The sequence below is a fragment of the Trachypithecus francoisi genome, unplaced genomic scaffold (genome assembly GCF_009764315.1).
Source record: "Trachypithecus francoisi isolate TF-2019V2 unplaced genomic scaffold, Tfra_2.0 Lachesis_group5, whole genome shotgun sequence".
In the NCBI taxonomy this organism is placed as follows: Eukaryota; Metazoa; Chordata; class Mammalia; order Primates; family Cercopithecidae; genus Trachypithecus; species Trachypithecus francoisi.
The window spans coordinates 147,566,773-147,591,284 of NW_022681470.1; the positions used below are offsets into that span (position 1 = coordinate 147,566,773).

The following is a 24,512-nucleotide window of genomic DNA, read 5'->3' on the forward strand; positions in this document are numbered from 1 at the left end:
TGCTCGACGGAGGGACGGAGAGAAAGGCCGTCCAAGCTGGGCACAGTGAAGGCAAGGGCCTGGGACTGGAGGGACTTGGCCTGTTTGAGGAAGGCTGAGGGGGTAGAGCCCGGGAAAGAGTGAGTGAGGACAGGCGAGGGGGAAGGAGGCAGTGTGGCAGACCGAACAGTGCAGGCGGCCGGGCAGTGGCTCACGCCTATCATCCCAGCCCTTTGGGAGGCTGAGGTGGGTGGATCACCTGAGGTCAGGAGTTTGAGACCAGCCTGGCCAACATGGTGAAAACCGAGCTGTACGAAAAATACAAAAATTAGCTGGGCGTGGTAGCGGAAGCCTATAATCCCAGCTACTCCAGAAGCTGAGGCCGGAGAATGGCTTGAACCCAAGAGGCGGAGGTTGCAGTGTGCCAAGATGGCACCACTGTACTCCAGCCTGAGCGACAGAGCAAGACTCCATCTCAAAAAAAAAAAAAAAAAAAAAGAAAGAAAGAAAAAAAGAAATCCCAAGGTAGATGGGATGCAGACGGGACCCTTGCAGCAATAGGGAACCATGGCAGGTTCTGGAGCCCAGTGGCTGCCCTTCCTCCGAGGGCAACTTAAGGAATAGGCCTGGAGGGCTGGGCTGTGGCAGGTGTTCAGGTGCAGATGGTGGCGGCCTGGACCAGCGTTGGGGGACGGTGGGCAGAGGAGGCGATGGCAGCTTCCAGAAGATTCCACACGGAACAACCTGCTGCACTTGGGGTGCCCCTGCGTTTATTGCAAGGCCATCTCCGCAGGCGCACCCGGGCACAGGGGGGTCCTCGGACACGAAGCGCGCAGAGTGCTCACGGAGGGGTTATGCACCTGCCCTCCCAGCGCCCCCGCACCTGCGCCCATGTGGCCTCGCACACCTGCGGCCCCAACCGCCGAGCACGCGGCCCAGCGCAGCCCCCGCGCGCCCCCGCCAGGCGCGCCGAGGAGACCGGCGGGCGGGGGCGCGCGGCGGCGGCGCGCACGGCGGAGCCCGGGAGGCGGCGGCGGCGGCGGCTGCTCGTGTCGGCTCCGGGCGGCCCCCGCGCCGCAGCCCCCGCCGTGTCCGCCGCGGAGCCGCCCAGGTGAGTGGCCGAGCCGGGGCCCGGCGTGGGGCGCGCCCGCAGGCCTGGGGACCCCGCACCTGCACCCTGCGCCCCTGCTGCCCGAAGCCCCCAACCCGCGACCCCATCCTCAGCCAGGGGAAATTGCCCCGCGCACCCCTCCCGGGCGCATTGCTGCTTGCCAGGCCCCCGACGCTCCCCCTGGAAACTTTGGGGGCGAACTCCCCACCCTGGGGTCCCCCCGCCCCTCCCCTGGGGCGCCAAGGAGCGCGGAACCGGGTGGGCATCTCCCCGGAACAGTGGGGACGCTGGGAGGATGCGCTCTTCTCCAGGAGGAGATGGAGGGGGGACTGGTTGGGTCTGGGGTGTGGGGAACGTCCGAATAGAGCCTGCAGCCCGCGCCTGTCTCTCCCGAGCCGGGTCTGGTCCAGCCTGGGGTGCGGAGCTGGAAGACGCACAGGGTGTCTGGGGTCCACACCAGAGCCTGCTCCGTCCCTTGAGCTGACGACCCAGCCTGGCGGGGAGGGACCTAGGGGCACAGGGCTGAGTCCCCTGCTCTGGGGGCCTGCGTCTGAATAGCACCAGAAATGGTAGGGGCTTCTCTCTGTGCCCTGAGGCTGGGCCTGGGTGCCCCCACCTCCCGGGCCTCTGGGGCCTGGCCAGGGGAGGCCCTGAACCCCATTCAACAAGTTTTGGGGAGCAGCACCTTGCTCCTTGGTCCGGGCACAAGAAAAGCCCCGTGTCCTTACGCTGGAGACCACCTTATAATTGGGTTTCTCAACGTGTGCTTGGGGCACTAATGGTGCCGGTGTCCCGGCCCCCCCAGTTCTGAGGAGTCAGAACTTCTGAGGTGATGGGCCCCAGAAACTGTATTCTAGCGGGCAGTCCCTGGCTAATCCATGGACGCAGTGAGGCTGCAGACACCCTTGCTCTGGCGGGGGTGGGGAGCGGGCGTCTGCTGTGCAGTGGTATTCGCAGAGGGACCATCTGGGGCTTGGCTGGGGGGATCCTTCAGGGACAACAGAGCTGTGAGAACCAGAGCAACCCAGGAGGGCTCCCTGAAAGTGGCGTGGAGAGGATGGAGAAGGTGTGAGGTGTGAGTGGTCAGGTGGAGGACGCAGGCTGGAAACAGGTTCAGGGAGGGTGGCGCTGGCTTTATCAGGAGGCTGGTGCGGGGTGGGCTGCTGGGACATGGCCTTACCCTGGCTCCTCTCTGAGCTGAAGCGGCAGCCATCGTCGGAGACAGAATCTGAGCAGGAAGAACCCATGGGCTTCCCCTGTAGACCCCGCTCCTGTCCCCACCTGGATGATATGGGGTGGCAGGAAGGGGGCAGCCGGGCAGTGGGATGGGGGCTTAGGAGAGTTCAACTCAGCCTTCCCTGCCCTGCCTGTCTGGTCTCCACCGGTGACTTCTGGCAAATGACGTCCCCTCTCTCAGATTCACCCCACACAGGATTAAATGAGATGCTGCCCACCTCGGCTGTGGCGTGCTGCCGCCATAAAACAGATGCTCAGGGCCCTTCCTGGCCCCCCTCAGACTCAGCCATCCACCCCCAGGGTAAGCCGGGACCTGAAGGTGCCTTGCTGAGTGGGAATAGAAGGCAGTTTGATGTCTCTTCCCACAGCACTGTCATTCCCCGGCACCCCCTGAGTCACTACCTCGTCACCAGGTAGCCTCTTGAAGAACTCTGCCAGCAAAGTTTGCCCCGGGTGGGCCCCATCAAGCCGCCCACCACCACATGTCAATCTTGGGCCTCCAAAGGGTGCCCTCCACCCTCTAGGGTAGAGCTGGGATTTCATGGGTAGGAGCTGGCATCAGACTCAGGTTCAAATGCTGTCTGCAGCTAAGTGATGCGGTGAGCTGGGGCCCACTCTGACCCTCAGTCTCCTCTTCAAAATGAACTTTATTATTCCCCCCCCATCAGGGCTGGGCTAGTGGGTGAAGTGGCCGGTGTAGACAGTGGGTGCTCCAAAACTGGTTCCAGATCTAGAGGCCCCGCCTGCAGAGAGCAGTCCACGGCCACCGTGTACAAGCTGGGAAGGAAAGTGGGTCGGGAGGCCCCCAGCCCCTCGAGGGGTTGATGGGGACTAACAGCAGATGGAAGCTAATTAGGGCTTAATGAATTGTCATGGATGAAGCCCCGGGAGGGCCTGGATCTAGGACAGAGGATGCAGCGGTCCTGGGGGACCAGCAGCATGTCCCCAAAAGCAGACCTTGGAGGGGAGTCGCATGTTGTGAAGGACTGGGCCCCCTCCTCCCATATCTGTCTTAGAAGCTCGAATGGGGATCGCATCCAGACCACACTCCTCTTACTCCCACCACCCCGGTGGTCGTAGGGGGCAGAGAGAGGGAGATGGAGGTCGCTGTGGGCCTGGGGACAGAGGGGACCGCTACCACGCATCTCACCCCTGCCCCCTCTGGGTTCGGTCGGCCTCCAGGAGGGCCTTTCTCAAGGCAGATGTCAAGGCAAGCATCCCTTGCCCTGGGCGGGGACTGGAGGGAGGATGTGTTCGAGGTAACCTTGCAAGAGGGCCGAGGGGAAGAGCCCTGCTCAGAAAAAAGGAGGTGGATTGGAAGGGCTGCGGGACTTGGCCAGGAGCCGAGGGAGGAGCTGCCCATCCCACCAGGCACCAAGCAGGGGGGGCCGCCTCTGTTCTAGGAAGGGACCCCGGCCACTCCCAGCCACACTCTGCCTTCTCCTTGGGCTAAGAGCTTCCAGGATCATGAGTCCAGGATCTGTATCTAAGGACAGCTGGGGATACAGGGAAGAGAGGCCTCCGTTGCCCAGGTCCTGCCATGGGGGGCAGTTTTTGGGAGGGGGTCCCCAAGGCCGGTACCTGCACTGTGGTCGCTGCAGATCTCAGACCCCAAGGAGAGGTCAATGTCCCCCGCCTTCCACGCCCCAGAAGGCAGGTGCACAGATCCCGGAGGCCTTGAGCGACCTCGCTCTTCAAGACTGCAGTGACCCCGATGAGTTCTGGCTGCTGTGACAGCAGTGGCTGAGAACCACACACATTTATTATCTGACCGTTCTGGAGGCCAGAGTCCAAAATGGACCTCACTGGCATCAAACCAGGGCATAAGGCTGGGTGCGGTGGCTCACGCCCATAATCCCAGCACTTTGGGAGGCCGAGGCGGGTGGATCACCTGAGGTCAGGAGATCAAGAACAGCCTGGCCAACAGAGTGAAACTCCATCTCTACTAAAAATACAAAAAATTAGCTGGGCGTGATGGTGGGCACCTGTAGTTCCAGCTACTTGGGAGGCTGAGGCAGGAGTATCACTTGAACCTGGGAGGCAGAGGTTGCAGTGAGCCGAGATTGAGCCACTGCACTCCAGCCTGGGCGACAGAGCGAGACTCTGTCTAAAAAAAAAGAAAAAGAAAACACACACACAGGACATGGGCAAGACTGGGCCCTCCTGCGCGCTCCAGGCGAAAATCCGGTTCCTGCCTTTCCCAGTGCCCAGAGGCACCCGCATCCCTTGGCTCAGGGCCCCACCCTCTCCCTTCATAGCCTCAGTGCAGCCTCTTCCAATCTGTCTCTAACTTGCACCCTCCTGCCTCCTCTCGTGAGGACCCTGTAAGGATGCTGGGCCTCCGGAGGATCCGGGATGATCTCCTGACCTCACAATTCTTACTTAATCCCATCTGCAGAGGCCCTTTTCCATGTAAGGTGGCTTTATCTGCAGTTCCGGGGATTAGAACGGGTTAGCTGTGGGGAGGCCTTCGTTCTGCCAACCCCATTCTGCCAACCCCAAGCCCCCCTTCCCTGTTTTATTTTTTCCCATACCATGGCCCGCCATGTGACAGCTGGCTTTCCTTGTTTCTTCTGTTTCTCGCCCGTAAACAGAATGCAGGGATTTGTCTGTTTTCTTCACTGCTGTTTCTCTTAAAAGCAGTGCCTGGCACACAGGCATTGTTTTTAAGTGCTTGTTGAATGAATGAATGATTGAATTATAATGAATGAATGAATGCTTGTTGAATGAACAAATGAATGCTTGTTGAAAGAATGATTGTTGAAAGAATGAATGAATGCTTGTTGGATGAATGAATGGCTTGTTGAATGAATGAATGGATTGTTGAATGAATGAATGATTGTTGAATGAATGCTTGTTGAATGAATGAATGAATGCTTGTGAATGCTTGTTGAATGAATGAATGAGGTGAACACATGGCCAGGAGCAGACCAGGGCCTAGGACTTGGGGCTCCTGACCCCAGCCAGCACTCAGTGGAGACTTCCCTGGAAGGAACCTCCTTGCCCGACCTCTCACTCGCTCACTCCGGGGAGACGACTGGGAACGCTGCGGTTGGTTCCCTTTTGCAGAAGAGGAAACAGGCTCAGAGACCTCGATGTCTCTGCCCAAGGCGGTCAGTGGCCGATTCAGGTGGGGACCCCTGAGTTCTTGTCCTGGCTCTGGAGTGGACAAGAGGCCGTTGGTTCAGCACCCGGTGTTCAGTTCAGCCTCCCCATGCTCCGTCGTTGGCCATAGCTCTGCGTGTGGGGGACGGGGCGCAGAGGGAGATATTAGCGCCCTGCTCTCTCAAGAGGGAGGCGCAGCCGAGAGTCAAGACTTTCCAGGTTTGGGGGAGGCAGGGCAACGCGGGGTTGGACCACGCAGAGCTGGACTCGCCTTCCAACTGCAGCCCAGATCTCAGCATGTTCTTGCTCCTTATCCTCCCATGGCTCCCCATTGCCTGTGGACGCAAGTCCAGACACCTCCCTGAGGGTTCAGTGCCCCGGGTAGTTTTGCCATTGCCAGCCAGGGCTCCCACCCCACCAAGCGCAGACACACCCCCGGCCAGCATCGCCCCTCACCGAGCTGTACCCTGCTGACCCCAGCTCCCCATCAAGGTCTCAGCCCAGAGGGGGTCTTCCCTGGGCCCGTGGAACACAGCCACAGCCCGGAACAGACCCCCCCACAGCTCCCTGCTGGCTCCCCTCCTCAGCGCTTTTTTCAGACGATCTGCCCATTCGCTGGGCTGCGCGATGCTCACCTGTTTGTGCCCCCAACTTGACGTTCAGGGAACGGCCGGTCCCTGGAGGCCACAGACGATCCGATTGCATTGATGCGAGATGTCCAGGACAGGCCAATGCGCAGAGACAGGAAGCAGACGCGTGCGGGCCAGGGCTGGGGAGGGGCTGGAATTGACTGCTGAAGGGGATGGGGCTTCCCTTTGGGGGCGATGGAATGTTCTGGAACTAGAGGTGCCGGTGGATGATCTGTGAATGTGCTAGAAGGCGTTGAATGGAACATTTGTAACAGGGCGTGGATGTGCGGCGCACAGGCGGTGATGCTGCGGGCGTCTGCGTGGAAGCTGCTGTGCCTCCAGCACCCACGTAGCACCAGGCACATGCTGGGGCTTAGAAGGAGGACCGGAGTCCTGGGTGCCATCGCATGGCAGGGGCCAGCACACAGACCAGCCCCACCTGTTGAGGACAGACCCCCACTCCCGTCCACCACCGCCAACGCAGTCCCTGCCACCGGTCCGGCCCCCCTGCCAAAGGCCTCTGCGGCCTGGGCTGCGGCTGGTCGTGCATGGTAATGAGGCTCTGTCCTTGAAACAGGAGTCCTCCCTCCACAGGGGTCGAAGCCGCGCTCCCCCAGACTCCCGAGGCCGGGCAGCAGAGCTCACCAAGCCCACGACCAGAGCGGGGGACCCTGCAGGGGCAGACGGGCCGTCCGGGCTTGGTGGGACGTGCCCCTTGCTGGGGAGGGGAGGCAGGAAAGTTCTCGGTCGCCAGCCCCAGCTCCAGCTTCACGCCTGTGGATGGCGGGGCGCAGAGCTGAGGAGGTGACGTCACCCGAGGACACAGCTGTTCTCACCTCCGTGGCATTTATTACCAACTGATGTGACATACACTGATTTCACGGTGTCACCCGCACCAGAATGTAAGCTCCTTAAGGACAGGGGGCCGGGCGCGGTGGCTCACACCTGTCATCCCAGCCCTTTGGGAATTTGGGGCGGGTGGGTCACCTGAGGTCAGGGGTTTGAGACCAGCCTGAGCTACATGGCAAAACCTCATCTCTGCTAAAAATCCAAAAATTAGCCAGGTGTGGTGGCGCATGTCTGTAATCCCTGCTACTTGGGAGACTGAGGCAGGAGAATCACTTTAACCCAGGAGGCGGAGGTTGCAGTGAACAGAGATTGTGCCATTGTACTCCAGCCTGGGTGACAGAGTGAGAGTCTGTCTCAAAAAAAAAAAAGAAAAGAAAAAAGAAAAGAGAAGAAAAGAAAGAAAAAAAAACACAAATAAATAAATAAAAATAGGCCGGGCGCAGTGGCTCAAGCCTGTAATCCCAGCACTTTGGGAGGCCGAGACGGGCGGATCACGAGGTCAGGAGATCGAGACCATCCTGGCTAACATGGTGAAACCCCGTCTCTACTAAAAATACAAAAAAAGCTAGCCAGGCGAGGTGGTGGGCGCCTGTAGTCCCAGCTACTCGGGAGGCTGAGGCAGGAGAATGGCATGAACCCGGGAGGCGGAGCTTGCAGTGAGCCGAGATTGCGCCACTGCACTCCAGTCTGGGCGACAGAGCGAGACTCCGCCTCAAAAAAAAATTAAAAAGGTAAAATAAATAAAAATAAAAATAAAAGGACGGGGATTTTCTGGCCTCTGTTCTCTGTTGTGCTTCCAGTTCACGGAAGGGCAACTGGTACATTTTCTTTTCTTTTCTTTTCTTTCTTCTTTTCTTTTCTTTTCTTTTCTTCTTTCCTTTTGAGACAGTGTCTTGTTCTGCTGGCCAGGCTGGAGTGCAGTGGTGTGACCATTGTGATCATGGCTCACTGCAGCCTCCACCTCCTGGGCTCAAGCGATCCTCGTGCCTCAGCCTCCCAAGTAGTTGAGGTCACAGGTGTGCACCACCAGGCTGGGCTAATTTTTTAATGTTTTCACAGACATTCATCTGGTCCTGCAAGGGGCTTTTTGTGTGTGGGGGGGGGGTCTGGGTCTATGAGCTGTTTGGAGCAGGCTCTGGGACTCTAGAGGCACTGTTCATGTCAGCAAAGGCCTTCACCAGGAATCAGCAGCCACACAGCGGGGCCCCTGTGGGCGATGAGGACCCCCAACCCCCACACTGACCCACACCCTCAGTCCAGGAAGGGGGTGCCCAAGGCTGGGGCTGAGGAAACTCAGGTACACGGCTCCCATCGTGTCTCTCTTTTTTTTTTTTTTTGAGATGGATTTTCGCTCTTGTTGCCCAAGCTGGAGTGCAATGGTGCGATCTCAGCTAACTGCAACCTCCGCCTACTGGGTTCAAGTGATTCTTCTGCCTCAGCCTCCTAAGTAGCTGGGATTACAGGCATCTGCCACCACGCCTGGCTAATTTTTTGTATTTTTAGTAGAGACAAGGTTTCACCATGTTGGCCAGGCTGGTCTCGAACTCCTGACCTCAGGTGATCCACCTGCCTTGGCGTCCCAAAGTGCTGGGATTACAGGCGTGAGCCACTGTGCCCGGCCTTGTCTGTGCCTTTTTTTTTTTTGAGACGGAGTCTCGCTGTGTCGCCCAGGCTGGAGTGCAGTGGCGCAATCTCGGCTCACTGCAAGCTCCGCCTCCCGGGTTCATGCCATTCTCCTGCCTCAGCCTCCCGAGTAGCTGAGACTACAGGCGCCGCCACCACATCCAGCTAATTTTTTGCATTTTTGGTAGCGATGGGGTTTCACCGTGTTAACCACAATGATCTCGATCTCCTGACCTCGTGATCCGCCCGCCTCGGCCTCCCAAAGTGCTGGGTTGTCCATGTCTCTTAAACATCTGCTAGTCTGGGGCCTGGGCTCGGGGACGCTGCAGCTTTTGTGATGGGGCCGCCCGGCAGGCGTGGAGCTCCCAGATGCCTCCTGGCTCAGCCAGGCTGGCACGAGATGGGCAGAAGTCGGGTCCCATGGGGCGTGAGGTCCCCCCAAAACCCTAGCAGAACCACGGGAGGAACACAGGGTGTGCAGGCCCGGGGTCGCATCTTGTACCTGCTTCCTGCCTGCTGTGTGGCCCTGAGCATGTTGCTGTCCCTCTCTGGCTCCCCACCTCCCTGTGTAAAATAGGCTGAATCACCCTGGCTCCTCCTGGGGCATGAACTGGAGGTGGGCTGTGTGCCAGCGTCCTCTACAGCAAGAACTCACTCGGGGAGGTTCTGCCCCGCAGGAGACTCTGAGTCGTGTCCAGGGACAATTGTGCCCGTCACGACTGGAAAGGGGGTGCTCCTGGCTTGGAGTGGGTGGAGGCCAGGGATGCTGCTCAGCACCCTGCAGTGCCCAGGACAGAGAATCATCCACATGAGATGTCCATGGTGCCAAGAGAGACCTGCATTAATTATTTAAATTAAAAAAAAAATGCTAAATCTGTCCCCTGCTCACACCAGACACCAGGATCAACTCCCGAAAGGGCAGACGGTGTAAAGCAGGGGTCCCCAGCTCCTGGGATTCACCTCCTCTCACCTCCTCTCTCCCTCCTACTCAGGGCATGGATTTCAACGTGTGCAGCCTCCTGGGTCCTCAGCAGGGCTGAGGATGGTGGGATGCAGAGTCTCTTGGGGGTCCGTGGAATCCCGTAACCCAGGGGGTCTGAACCAGGGTGATTCTGCTCCCAGGGGACATTTGGTCATGTCTGGGGACATCTGTGGTTGTCTCGACAGGGGGTGCTCCTGGCATGGAGTGGGTGGAGGCCAGGGACACTGCTCAGCACCCTGCAGGGCCCAGGACGGCCCCACCCCAGAGAACAACCAGGCCCCCAACATTCACAGAGCCCAGAGAGACCCAGGTGTGCAAGGGCTGTCCTGATCCACCCCCCACCCCATTTCCATTTGGCAGCTGGGGACACCGAGGCCAGAACAGGAGGAGCGTATTGAATGTTGGGGGCGAACCGGAGCCCGGCTGGAAGGAGGGGAGTTTGGGGTGGGGGACAGACGCCTGGCAGTGGCAGGAGGCCCAGGGCAAGGGAGGAGTCTGGCCTGTGGGAGAGGAAGGGTGGAACTGAGGTTGGCTCCGTGTGGCCGGGGTTACGCTGGGGCTCTGTGGGTCGCCCTGGGAGATGTCAAGGATGGGGCTGGGTCCCTGGGTGGCAGTTCAGGTGACCGGGACACACCATCGGGAGGTGTCTGTGAACAGATGGGGTTTCCATCCTGGGACAACGGGAGGCGATGCTCCAGGTGGGTGGCAGCTCCCTGGGAGAGGAGTGGTCCGAGGGACCTCTGAGGACGGAGATAGTGTCCTGAAAGTGTTGCCTCCCCCAGGGCTGCAGCCTGAGGACAAGGGAGGGGACAGAGGCTCCTAAAGAATCAGCCTGGTGGCCGGGCACGGTGCCTCACACCTGTCATACTGGCACTTTGGGAGGCCGAGGCAGGCGGATTGCCTGAGCTCAGGAGGTCCAGACCAGCCTGGCCAACAGGGTGAAACCCCGTCTCTACTAAAAATACAAAAATTAGCCAGGTGTGGTGGCGGGCGCCTGTAAGCCCAGCTACTTAGGAGGCTGAGGCAGGAGACTCGCTTGAATCCGGGAGGCAGAGGCTGCAGTGAGCCGAGATCGCACCACTGCACTCCAGCCAGGACCTCAGAGTGAGACTCTGACTCAATTTTTTAAAAAATCAGCCTGTCTGCGCAGCCTGCTGTGACCGCTGCACAGTCCTGCCCCACAGTGCCCTCCGCCTGGTCTGCCCTTCCTGACGCTGTCTGAGCCGTGACTTTCTCATCTCCCTTATTTATTTAGAGACAATCTCGCTCTATCACCCAGGCTGGAGTACAGTGGCGGGATCTTGGCTCATCACAACCTCCATTTCCTGGATTCAAGTGATTCTTCTGCCTCAGCCTCCCGAGTAGCTGGGATTACAGGCACTCCTCACCATGCCAGACTAATTTTTGTATTTTTAGTAGAGACGGGGTTTCGCCATGTTGGCCAGGCAGGTCTCAAACTCCTGACCTCAAGTGATCCGCCTGCCTCGGCCTCCCAAAGTGCTGGGATGACAGGCGTGAGCCATCACTCCTGGCCTACAAAAATTTTCAGTATTAGCCAGGCATGGTGTTGTACGGCTGTAGTTCCAGTTTCGTGAGAGGCTGAGGCAGGAGGATCACTTGAGCCTAGGAAGTTGAGGCTGCAGTGAGCTATGATCGCACCACTGCACTCTAGCCTGGGCAACAGAGAGAGATCCTGTCTCAGATAAACAAAGAAAAGCAGTGGGGGTCCTGACTTTCTAACCCCATCCTACCTAAGGCCCCGGGCTCCAGGGTGAGAAAATCGACCCAGAAAGCATCACCCCCTGCTCAGAGTGCCCAGCCCCTTCCTCACCTGAGAACTGCAAGAGTTGAGGGAGCTCTCTGGCACCTTGGCTGAAGACCCCGCAGCCCTCCACCCAAGAGACACCCCCCTGCAAGAGATCAGCGAGGCCGGCCAGGCACAGTGGCTCAAGCCTGTAATCCCAGCACTTTGGGAGGCCGAGGCGGGCAGATCACAAGGTCAGGAGATCAAGACCATCCTGGTTAACACAGTGAAACCCCATCTCTACTAAAAAAAAAAAACAAAAAATTAGCCAGGCGTGGTGGCAGGCACCTCTAGTCCCAGGTACTCGGGAGGCTGAGGCAGGAGAACGGTGTGAACCCAGGAGGCGGAGCTTGCAGTGAGCCAAGATCCTGCCACTGCACTCCAGCCTGGGCCACAGAGCAAGACTCCATCCCAAAAAATAAAAATAAAGAGACCAGGGAGGCCAACCAGATGCGTTCAGGGCACATGGTGAGCAGATGCAGGCCGTGTAGACAGAATCGAGTCTCCCAGGTCCCCTCTCCAGGAACCAGTTCTTGCTCCCAAGTTGGGGAGCACCAGACCCTTAAGCGGACATATCAGAAGCTTGAGTCCCGCTGCCAGATCCCCCCTCCCGCCTCCCCAGCAGCACCCCGCAGAGGAAATGAGAGGGCCAGGCCATTGAGGGGGGCAGTCAGGGTTGTAAAACTAGGTCACAGCTTGAGTGGCCCCTGCCGGGCGCGAGGGATCATCTGTCCTCTCATCCCAGGAGTAATTATAGAGCCAGAGCTTGGAGGGTGCCCCGGAGGGCTCTTGTGCCTGTGCCGTGACAGGCGCAGTCCAGAGAGGGTAGGTTTCTCAACAGAGGTCACACAGCTTATCCGAATGGAGGCCTCCTGCCGGCACTTCTGCCACTGGATCGGTGTGACTGTGACCTGGCGATTCCAGACCTGTCATCTCTCTAGGAAACTTCCTGATTTTGCCCTTATCTGTGCTTTGTGGGAACTGCTTTAAAAAAAAAATTATTGGGCCGGGCATGGTGGCTCACGCCTGTAATCCCAGTACTTTGGGAGGCCGAGGCGGGCAGATCACAAGGTCAGGAGACCGAGACCATCCTGGCTAACCCAGTGAAACTTCATCGCTACTAAAAATAACAAAAAATCAGCCGGGCGTGGTGGCGGACGCCTGTAGTCCCAGCTACTCGGGAGGCTGAGGCAGGAGAATGGTGTGAACCCAGGAGGTGGAGCTTGCAGTGAGCCGAGATCGCACCACTGCACTCCAGCCTAGGCGACAGAGCAAGACTCTGTCTCAAAAAATAAATAAATAAATAAATAAAAATAAAACAGGGTCTTGCAGCCAGGCACGGTGGCTCACACCTGTAATCCCAGCACTTTGAGAGGCCGAGGCGGATGGATCATTTGAAGTCAGACCAACCTGGATCACATGGTGAAACCCCGTCTCTACTAAAAATACAAAAATTAGCTGGGTGTGGTGGCGGGTGCCTGTAACCCCAGCTACTCGGGAGGCCGAGGCATTAGAATCACCTGAACCCAGGAGGTGGAGGTTGTAGTGAGCTGAGATCATGCCACTGCATTCTAGCCCAGGCGACAGAGCAAAACCCTGTCTCAAAAAAAGGAAAAAAAAGGTCGGGCTCGGTGGCTGAAGCCTGTAATCCCAGCACTTTGGGAGGCTGAGATGGGTGGATCACGAGGTCAGGAGTTCGAGACCATCCTGGTGAACACGGTGAAACCCCTGTCTCTACTAAAAAATACAAAAACTAGCCGGGCGAGGTGGCAGCGCCTGTAGTCCCAGCTACTCGGGAGGCTGAGGCAGGAGAATGGCGTAAACCCGGGAGGCGGAGCTTGCAGTGAGCTGAGATCTGGCCATTGCACACTCCAGCCCGGGCAACAGAGCAAGACTCCGTCTCAAAAAAAAAAAAAGAACAAAGACAGGATCTTGCTCTGTTGCCCAATCTATAGTGCAGCAGTGCGATCTCAGCTCACTGCATCCTGGGACCTCCTGGGCTCCAGTGATCCCCCTGCCTCAGCCTCCTGAAGTGCTGGGATGACAGGCATGAGCCACTGTGCCCGGCCTGTGGGCTGGGATGACAGGTGTGAGCCACCGCGCCCAGCCCGTGGGCAGGTTTTCACCAGTGGTTTTATAAACACTGTGGAGTGGACAGTAAGGGGGAGGTACAGGGTGGGGGACAGATAAAAGTGCCATCACTGCCCTAGCGCTCTCGTCCCCTCCTGCAACACAGCCCCTGAGTGTGCTCTCAGCAGGGCAGCAGCTCGGGAGAGAATGACCCAGAAAAACAGCGCTAGGAGGGAGCTTGCTGGGAGGGAAGGGTTGCCTTCCCTGTAAAATGTCCAGGTTGGGATTAAAGACGATTCTGGGGGGCAGGGGAGGGGGCCATGCCCCCTCTCTCGCTCCCTCCTTCAAGTTCCCTACGTTCCCAAGCCGGGGGCAGGAGGACCAAGGCCTCCTGGAAACCAGAGGCCCCTCGCTTTTCTCTCGGTGGGACCGCATTCTCGCCTGTGACACCTTCCTTCCTGCCAAGCTCCCTGCTGTTCCATGCGGCCTGTGAACACCCAGTTTTGGCATCTGTACACACATGTCCATGTCCACCTAAATCCAGAATTCAGTTTGGCGTTTCACTTTATGTATTTATTTATTCAGACGGAGTTTCCCCTCTTGTCGCCCAGGCTGGAGTGCAGTGGCGTGATCTCGGCTCACCGCAAACTCCGCCTCCCGGGTTCAAGCGATTCTCCTCCTTCAGCCTCCCAAGGAGCTGGGATTACAGGTGCCCATCACCACGCCCGGCTAATTTTTGTATTTTTTAGTAGAGACAGGGTTTCTCCATGTTGGTCAGGCTGCTCTCGAACTCCTGGCCTCAAGTGATCCGCCCGCCTCAGTCTCCCGACGTTCCGGGATGACGGGCGTAAGCCACCGCGCCTGGCAAGAGGAGCTTCTTCTCTCACAGTTCTGGAGTCTGGAAGTCGAAGCTCAGGCAGGTCCAGCTTCCTTTGGGGGGCTTTCGGGGAGACCCTTTCTGACTCTTCCAGCTTCCAGTGGTAGCTGGCCATCCCTGGTGTCACTTGACTTGTGGATGAATCACTCCGGTCTCTGCCTGTGTGGTGACTTGGCCTTTGCCTGTGTCTCCATGTCCAAATTTCCTTTTTATAAAGACGCCAGTCATTGAATTAGGGCTCCCCCTACTCCTGCGTGACCTCATCTTAATGAATTACAGCTGCAAGACACAAACTGTCCTCACTTACGTACCATTCATCTCTGACATTAAGCAGTCTCCCGGGGCTCCGCGTCTGTGCGCTCTCAGCTTAAATTCTTGAAAGGCGCTGGGAAGGCAGGAGCTGCCTTCAAAGATATTTAAGCAGATGAGGATAGACGGCCAATGGGAACCGTGAGGAGACACACGGCCTGGTTTGGGCCAAGGGGCCTGGGGGGATGCCTAGTGGGGCTCAGCTGCTAAGATGCCAAAAATAGCCGGCTGGCTGGCGGGCAAAGCAGCCAAGCAGAAGAGGCTGGGCAATGCCGCCTGGTAACTCTAGCTCCGTCCTCCCGCTCCCTCCAACCCTACCTCCACCTGCCACCCCAGCCCCCAGAATCCGGGCTGCAGCCAAGAAGAGTTGGTAGGGGTGTAGCAGGCTCCCAGGAGAGATGGGAAGAGCCCAGGAGGCACAGCCGCCGGGACCCACGGAGCATTGGTACCTCTGGGCCACCATGGCTCCATGCCATCTGCCCCCCACCCAGAGGCCCAGCTCCCCGCCCTGCTCCACCCTCTCCCTTAGCTTCTCCAGATGCCCGCCACACCTCAGGGCCTGTACATTGGCTGTTCCCCCAGCCCACACACCCTTCCTCCAGAAAACCACGGGCTCTGTTCTGTTCAACTTTTGAGTCGGCCTATTTTCCTGCCAGAACGAGGCGCCGCAAACCCAGGGAGCTTAAAACAACCGAAACATACAGTCTCCCAGGTCTGGAGGCAGGAGTCCAAAATCAAGGTGTCCGCAGGGCTGGGGCCCTCTGGAAGCTCCCAGTGAGCATTCTTCCTGCCTCTCCCAGCTTCCTGGGGCTCTCAGCAATCCCTGGCTTGTGGCTGTGTCACCCTAGCCTCTGCCTCCGTCTTCACACGGCTGTATTTCCCCTGTAAGGGGCTAGGTGTGTGTCCCAGTCTCCCTGTTGTTATAAGGACAGGAGTCGTTGGAAAAGGCTCACTGTAACCCACCACAGTCTCATCTAAACTTGAGTGCATCTGTAAAGACCCTGATTCCAAATGAGGTCTTGTGCACAGTGGGCACGGAGGGTAGGATTTGAATATACCTTTTTTTTTCCCCCCGCCTTGAGACAGTCTCAATCTGTTGCCCAGGGGCTGGAGTGCAGTGGCGCAATCATGGCTCACTGAAGCCTCAACTCCTGGGATCAAGTGATCCTCCTACCCCAGACCCCCCCGGTTAGGACTATAGATGCACCATCACGCCCAGCTAATTTTTGTATTTTTAGTTGAGACAGGGTTTCCCCATGTTGCCCAGGCTGGTCTCGAACTCCTGACCTCAGGTGATCCACCACCTCGGCCTCCCAAAGTGCTGGGATGACAGGTGTGAGCCACCGCACCTGGCCTTGAACATATCTTCTGCAGGAACACAGTCCACCCGCAACAGGGTCTGAGATCAAACGTCATCTCCCTGTCTGCGGATGGGCCTGTCCTGGATATTTCATAGAAATGAGATCACACAGACGGGCGCGATGGCTCAAGCCTGTAATCCCCACACTTTGGGATGTCAAGGCGGGTGGATGACTTAAGGTCAGGAGTTCAAGACCAGCCTGGCCAACACCGCAAAACCCAGTCTCTACTAAAAATACAAAAATTAGCTGGGCGTGGTGGCGGGCGCCTGTAGTCCCAGGTATTTGGGAGGCTGAGGCAGGAGAATGGCGTGAACCCAGGAGGTGGAGTTTGCAGTGAGCCAAGATCGCGGCCACTGCACTCCAGCCTGAGTGATAGAGCAAGACTCCGTCTCAAAAGAGAGAGAGAGAGAGAGAGAGAGGGAGGGAGGGAGGGAGGGAAGGAAGGAAGGAAAGAGAGAAAGAGAAGAAAAGAAAGAGAAAGAGAGAGAGGGAGGGAGGGAGGAAGGAGAAGGGGAGGGGAGGGAAGGGGGAGGGGAGGGGAGGAAGGAGGAGGGAGGGCGGGAAGGAAGGAAAGAGAGAGAGAAGAAAAAGAGAAAGAAAGAAAGAGAGAGGGAGGGAGGGAGGGAAGGAAGGAAGGAAGGAGAAGGGGAGGGAAGGAGGGAGGGAGGGCGGGAAGGAAGGAAAGAGAGAGAGAAGAAAAAGAGAAAGAAAGAAAGAGAGAGGGAGGGAGGGAGGGAAGGAAGGAAGGAAGGAGAAGGGGAGGGAAGGAGGGAGGGAGGGCGGGAAGGAAGGAAGGAAAGAGAGAAGAAAAGAGAAAGAAAATGAGAGAAAGAAAGAGAAAAAGAGAAAGAGGATCACACGGTGTGGCTTTTTGTCGCATCTCTCACTGAGCATGGCATCCTCAAGGTGCATCCCCACTCTAGCCTGGGTCAGAGCCTGGCTCCCTTTGGTGGCTGACTCGTGTTCGTGTGTGGCCGGCTGCACTGTGCTGATCCATCCATTCCTTGGTGCACACTCCAGCCTTTCCCACTGTTTGGCGGTTACAGATGAGGCTGTGAATGTCCCCAGGTTCTCCGTGCACGGTGTGTTCCATTCTCTTGTGTAAAGACACCCAGGAGCGGGCGGGCACGGTGGCTCACACCTGTAATCCCAGCACTTTGGGAGGCCAAGGCGGGAGGATCACCTGAGGTCAGGAGTTTGAGACCAACCTGGCCAATATGGTGAAACCCCATCTCTACTAAAAACACAAAAATTATCCAGGCGTGGTGGCGGGCGCCTGTAATCCCAGCTACACGGGAAGCTGAGGCAGGAGAATCTCTTGAACCGGGAGGTGGAGGTTTCAGTGAGCCGACATCAAGCCACTGCACTCCAGCCTGGACGACAGAGCGAGACTCCATCTCAAAAAAACAAACAAGCAAAAACAAAACAAAACTCCAGGAGATTGGAATTGCAGCCACACGGTAGATCAATGCTGCTTTTTTGGGGGGGGTCTTCCTCTGTCCCTCTGTCTCCCAGGCTGGAGCGCAGTGACACAATTACAACTCACTGTGGCCTTGACCCCCTGGGCTCTAGGAATCCTCCTGGCTCAGCCTCTTGAGTAGCTGGGACCACAGGTGCAGGCCACCATGCCTGGGTAAACTTCTTAATATTTCACAATTACTTGCAAACCAGCTAATTATTATTATTATTATTTTGTAGAGATAGGGGTCTCACTGTGTTGCCCAGGCTGGAGTGCAGTGGCACGAGCATAGCTCATTGCAGCCTCCACCTCCTGGGCCCAGGTGATCCTCCTGCCTCAGCCTCCTGAGTAGCTGGGACCACAGGCCTACACCACCACGTGCGGCTCATCTTTTATTTTTTGGTAGAGTTAGGAGTCTTGCTGTGTTGCGCAGGCTGGTCTCGAACTGTTGAACTCAAGCAATTATTCCATCTCAGCCTCCCAAAATGCTGGGATTACAGGCGCCAGCCGCTGTGCTGGGGTTGGGTTAGGGGTGAGCTGGGTGCGGAGGCGCCGCGGAGGGAGGCCCGGTGCTAACGGTGCTAACGCTGCCCGCTCCCCGCCCGCCCGCAGGTGCGCAGGAGGATGGTGGCGCGGCCCTAGGCCCACGCTCCGCACCATGACCTGCTGGCTGTGCGTCCTGAGCCTGCCCCTGCTCCTGCTGCCTGCGGCACCGCCCCCGGCTGGAGGCTGCCCGGCCCGCTGCGAGTGCACCGCGCAGACCCGCGCCGTGGCCTGCACGCGCCGCCGCCTGACCGCCGTGCCCGAAGGCATCCCGGCCGAGACGCGCCTGCTGGAGCTCAGCCGCAACCGCATCCGCTGCCTGAACCCGGGCGACCTGACCGCGCTGCCGGCGCTGGAGGAGCTGGACCTGAGCGAGAACGCCATCGCGCACGTGGAGCCCGGCGCCTTCGCCAACCTGCCGCGCCTGCGCGTCCTGCGTCTCCGTGGCAACCAGCTGAAGCTCATCCCACCGGGGGTCTTCACGCGCCTGGACAACCTCACGTTGCTGGACCTGAGCGAGAACAAGCTGGTCATCCTGCTGGACTACACCTTCCAGGACCTGCACAGCCTGCGCCGGCTGGAGGTGGGCGACAACGACCTGGTGTTCATCTCGCGCCGCGCCTTCGCGGGGCTGCTGGCCCTGGAGGAGCTGACCCTGGAGCGCTGCAACCTCACGGCTCTGTCCGGGGAGTCGCTGGGCCACCTGCGCGGCCTGGGCGCCCTACGGCTGCGCCACCTGGCCATCGCCGCCCTGGAGGACCAGAACTTCCGCAGGCTGCCCGGGCTGCTGCACCTGGAGATTGACAACTGGCCGCTGCTGGAGGAGGTGGCCGCAGGCAGCCTGCGGGGCCTGAACCTCACGTCGCTGTCAGTCACCCACACCAACATCACTGCCGTGCCGGCCGCCGCGCTGCGGCACCAGGCGCACCTCACCTGCCTCAATCTGTCGCACAACCCCATCAGCACGGTGCCGCGGGGGTCGTTCCGGGACCTAGTCCGCCTGCGCGAGCTGCACCTGGCCGGGGCCCTGCTGGCCGTGGTGGAGCCTCAGGCCTTCCTGGGCCTGCGCCAGATCCGCCTGCTCAATCTCTCCAACAACCTGCTCTCCACGTTGGAGGAGAGCACCTTCCACTCGGTGAACACGCTGGAGACGCTGCGCGTGGACGGGAACCCGCTGGCCTGCGACTGTCGCCTGCTGTGGATCGTGCAGCGTCGCAAGACCCTCAACTTCGACGGGCGGCTGCCGGCCTGCGCCACCCCGGCCGAGGTGCGCGGCGACGCGCTGCGAAACCTGCCGGACTCCGTGCTGTTCGAGTACTTCGTGTGCCGCAAACCCAAGATCCGGGAGCGGCGGCTGCAGCGCGTCACGGCCACCGCGGGCGAAGACGTCCGCTTCCTCTGCCGCGCCGAGGGCGAGCCGGCGCCCACGGTGGCCTGGGTGACCCCCCAGCACCGGCCAGTGACTGCCACCAGCGCGGGCCGGGCGCGCGTGCTCCCCGGGGGGACGCTGGAGATCCAGGACGCGCGGCCGCAGGACAGCGGCACCTACACGTGCGTGGCCAGCAACGCGGGCGGCAACGACACGTACTTCGCCACGCTGACCGTGCGCCCCGAGCCGGCCGCCAACAGGACCCCGGGCGAGGCCCACAACGAGACGCTGGCGGCCCTGCGCGCGCCGCTGGACCTCACCACCATCCTGGTGTCCACCGCCATGGGCTGCATCACCTTCCTGGGCGTGGTCCTCTTCTGCTTCGTGCTGCTGTTCGTGTGGAGCCGCGGCCGCGGGCAGCACAAGAACAACTTCTCGGTGGAGTACTCCTTCCGCAAGGTGGATGGGCCGAGCGCCGCGGCGGGCCAGGGGGGCGCGCGCAAGTTCAACATGAAGATGATCTGAGGGGTCCCCAGGGGCGGGCCCTCCCCTCCCACCCCTCGCGGGCCGGCAGCTCGCGTGTCCACCTATGCATTTTCCGGAGGGGGAGGGGGCGGCTGCACGGCGGCTCCCCTGGCAGAACTTCCCTTTTTTTTGTAGACGACCAACCGCAGGACTGTTTTTCATCAGCATGCGTCTTTTTGCAGTTTCTCAAGCGTTTTCTAAAGGTTTCAACCCGTCTTCCTGTCCCTGCTATGGTGGCTGAGTTGGGAGTGGGGGTGCGGGCTGCAAGGGTGGGGTGATGGGCTCCCATCTACCAACCTGGAATGACCGGGGGTGCTGAGAGACCCCAAGATCCTCAGGGCCCGCAATTCACACCCAGGAGGCACAAGACTGCTGCCCCCAAGCCCTGGGCTTCTGCTCCCCCAGCCCTTTACACACAGATCACACCCGGGAGACGGCGGACATCCAAGACCCACAAAGGGCCCTACAACCCCTACGCAGAAAGTCTGCATTGCTCACACCTGGGCCTCCTGCACCTCACACCCAGAGACACACTCACACCTGGAACCCAACCACACAGGTGAAACACATCTCACACCCAGCCGACACTAAAACCAGACCCGGGGCGCCAGAGCTGACCACAGGGGCAGGCAGGGCTCTCATGAGAGCAAAGTTCTCACCCGGGACAGGCACAGCTCACACTCGAGACACACCTCACACTCGAGACACAGCTCACACCTGGGACACAGCTCACATCCGGGACAGGCACAGCTCACACCCGGACACACAGCTCACACCTGGGACACAGCTCACACCCGGGACAGGCACAGCTCACACCCGGGACACACAGCTCACACCCGGGACACAGCTCACACCCGGGACAGGCACAGCTCACACCCAGGACACACAGCTCACACCCGGGACAAGCTCACACCCGGGACAGGCACAGCTCACACCCAGGACACACAGCTCACACCCGGGACAAGCTCACACCCGGGACAGGCACAGCTCACACCCAGGACACACAGCTCACACCCGGGACACAGCTCACACCCGGGACAGGCACAGCTCACACCCAGGACACAGTTCACACCCGAGACACAACTCACACCCAGGACAAGCACAGCTCACATCTAGGACACAGCTCACACCCAGGACACAGCTCACACCCAGGACACAGCTCACACCCGGGACAGGCACAGTTTACACCCGGGACACATAGCTCACACCTTGAACACAGCTCACACCTGGGACACAGCTCACACCCGGACACAGTTCACACTGGAACACACAGCTCACACCTGGGACATGCTCAGCTCACACCTGAGACACAGTTCACACCTGGGACAGGCACAGCTCACACTGGAACACACAGCTCACACCCAGGACACACAGCTTACACCTGGGACATGCTCAGCTCACACCCGAGACACAGCTCACACCTGGGACAGGCACAGCTCACACCCAGAACACACAGCTCACACCCAGGACATGCTCAGCTCACACCCAGAACACAGAGCTCACACCTGGGACACACACAGCTCATACCTGAGACACCTCACACCCAGCTGACACTAAAAGCAGACCCTGGGCACCAGAGCTGACCACAGAGGCAGGCAGGACTCTCGTGAGAGCACAGCTCACATCCAGGACATGCACACCTGGGACAGGCACAACTCACAACTGAGACACAGCTCACACCTGGGACACACAGCCCACCCCAGCACCTGCTCAGCTGAGCATCTCCCAGCCGACCTCAGGGCCTGGGCTCAGGTCTGCTGAGGACCCAGCACACGCAGTGGTTACAGTCGGGGCCCCCACGCCCTGTCCTCCGTCCTCCCCACAGCCCAGCAGGGCTGTCCACAAGGAGGAGCCATTGCCCCAGCCCTCCACCTCCCTCTGCTGCCACTTGCTTCCCAGAACAGTTGGCAAGAGAGGGCCACCCACAAGGGAGAGGTAGCCACCCTGGCCCCGGCCCAGGACCATGGCTTCTGGGGTCCTGAGTGTCCCTCTAAATGGGTCTACTAGAGGGACCTTTGCCTCTAGGTACGCATTGACCCCTGAGCCAGCCTCAGACAAGGCCTGAGCGTGGCCCATCATGCCTGGCTCTGCTGACTCATGGCTCAGGTAGGGAACAAGACCGAAGAACACAGGGGGTTCCCGGGGGGGTCCCTGCTATGTGCATTGCAGAGGCAGTGACAACAAGGCCGGAACAAGGGCTTCACCCTGCAGGAAGGCCTGGACCCAGGTCCTTGGAAGAAGGTGATGGAGGAACCTTGGTCTCTGCACCTGCAGAGGTGGGGCAGATCTAGGACCAAAGCTGGGGTCACAGGCCGACTGCAGCTCAGTTCAAGGAAAAGCTTCCCCGAAGTCACCGCCCTGTTGCTCTGCAGATAGTGAGCTCCCCGTCATGGGGAGTAAACAAGCAAGAGCTGAGGTTTTGCAGAAGGATTCAAACGCTAGACAGAGACCATCTGTGACCTGGCCTCCTCGTAGCCAGTTCTTGCCCCTCCCCCTCCACATCCTCCAGAGGACAGTTAGGACATTGCTGGGGGCAGGGACAGGAACCATTGCTGGGCCAAAACCTCAGTCAGAAAGGGCTTGGCTGCCAACCGAGAGGTTAGGACAGACCCTCCAGAACTTTGCAGGAAGGGCTCAAACGCAGCTCTGCTCCTGCCCAACTGTACGATCTCAGCTGGTGACTGACGATCACCTAGACCATCAGTGTCCTCATCTGTAAAATGGGTCTGAGGGTCAAACCTATTACCCCGTATTCAGAGGCCAGGCCTGCAGATGGGCCTAATGGCTTGACTTGGATCCTGGATCCCTTAGGACTGCTCTGAGATCAGTCAGAGAGAAACAGAGAGAAAGCCGGCTCAGTCCTGGAGGGTTTGAGCAAAGGTTTCAGATGGAGCTGGAAGGCGACGCCGGCCCATTCTCCCTGAGCTGTGGCCAGGAGGGCCCAGGCCTGCACCACGGTGTACAGATGGTCCAGGGGGCTCGACATGAGTGAGGGGTGAAGTTCCTGTAACGCCAGCCGCCACCCCTGAATTGGGCAGAACCAATTTTTTTCTTAGCACCTGCCTGACTCTGCTTACCATGACAACCCCCAGGGCCTCCCCAAAATTGATATCCAAGTGCCTTTAGCCTATCAAAGACAGGAGGGGGTGCGTTCTCGGTCATGTTAGGGTTCACAGAGCATCCATATATTAGGATTTCCCAGCCCCCTGACCCCCACCCCATCCCAACATGAACCAAGACCCCTCAGTCCCCCACCCCTCATCCTGCTGTATTTGGTTCAAATCCAATAAAAATGGAACCGATTTAATAACAAACTTCAGATTTTGTTCCTACTCCCATGGGAGCAACAGGGGGCAGGGCTGAGGGATGAGGGGCTGCTGGGGTCCCCAGGGGAAGCCAACCCTGAGAGAATTCCACGCCACTAGTGACGTGTGATAGGCCACGCTTCTGCAGCGCCCATGCTGTTCCCGGCGCTGTTCCAGGTGCTGTGTGTGTTCCCTCCTTTCACGCTGAGGCCAGCCCTGCGAGCTGGGTGGATCCTGTCAATGAACCCATTTTACAGATGGGTCGAGCGAGGGGCAGAGAATGGAGGGAAGCCGCTCTGAGACCCCAGCTAGGGACAGGTGGGGGCTGAGAAGAGTGGGCAAAGCCGGGCCGTTGAGAAACTCCTTCCCCAGCCTCAGGCCAGGGAAGAAAGAAGACGTGAGTCCCCGTTGTGCCTCCTGGAATTGGCCTGTCGGGGAGTCTGGGTGCTGCTGACAGGGTCCCACATCTGCCCTGCCTGTCTCTGAGGGCTCCGAGAAAAGCCAGGGAGTCTTGGCTTTGGAAGTGAGATTAATAAAGTGCTTTAGCCTGCGCCAATCCTCACTGACAGATGGGGAGATGGAGGCACACAGCGGCAACAGATGGGGAAGCCGAGGCACGGAGAGGCGACAGGTGGGGAAACTGAGGCACAGTGAGCGTGAAGGCTCAAACCCCACCCACCCAGGAAGGCACAGGGGGACGCTTGTGCTTTCTCAGGAAGGAGGTGGACGGAACTAGAATGCAGAAGTCCTAGCCAAGAGCAGCCTCCCACTTGCCACAGCCCAGTGTCGTTCTCGGGACCTCGGTTCCCCCATTTGAACCTAGGACTGAGGTTCCTTTATTTCCCTGCCCTTCGGGGGCAGAGCAGAGGCCCGTCAGGGACTGTGAGGCGGTCCTCTCTCCATGCCTAGTTTCAAGGCAGCTGGAGGATGAGGGGTGCTCTAGGCTGTGGGACTCTCCCGTGGGGACTGATTTCCCGTTCTCTCCTGCAGCAAAGGCAGGTGAAACTATTGTCCTGTGGGCCTCAGAGTCCCCATCCAGGAAAGCCGCCTGTTCCCTGTGCAATGCTCTGAGTGCCTGACATGAACCAGGTGCAACCTCCAAGCTTTCCATGAATCCTGTCTCGTTTATGGGGTGCACTGCGGGGAGGGCAGGGGAGCCCCCAGAAGAGGCCCTTCCTGCTCAGGCAGCCAAGACCCAGTTAAAGCAACACCCGTCTCCTTGGTGGCTGGAAACTCAAGAGAGGACCCCTAAAACCAGGAATGGACCAAGCCATCCTCATGCCTCATGTCTGAGTGGCTTCTGACCAAGCCTGCCTTGACTTCCTCTCCCACATGGAGCTAGGACAGCACTCCAGGTGCCCCAGCCCACACCTGCA

At 59.0% G+C, this 24,512-nt stretch overlaps 1 protein-coding gene across 1 annotated transcript; it reads left to right on the plus strand.

The window, feature by feature from the left end:
- The first annotated feature begins 1,000 nt into the window (after positions 1-1,000).
- On the plus strand, positions 1,001-23,141 carry LINGO3 (leucine rich repeat and Ig domain containing 3). Its single transcript, XM_033195167.1, has 2 exons — positions 1,001-1,090; positions 18,007-23,141. Exon 2 carries the CDS (start codon positions 18,053-18,055, stop codon positions 19,829-19,831), a length of 1,779 nt encoding a protein of 592 aa, XP_033051058.1. The 5' UTR covers positions 1,001-1,090; positions 18,007-18,052; the 3' UTR covers positions 19,832-23,141.
- Positions 23,142-24,512: the final 1,371 nt, after the last annotated feature.

Coding starts and splice junctions, on each gene's coding strand:
- LINGO3 (XM_033195167.1), top strand. CDS start 18,053: ATGACCTGCTGGCTGTGCGTCCTGAGCCTGCCCCTGCTCCTGCTGCCT.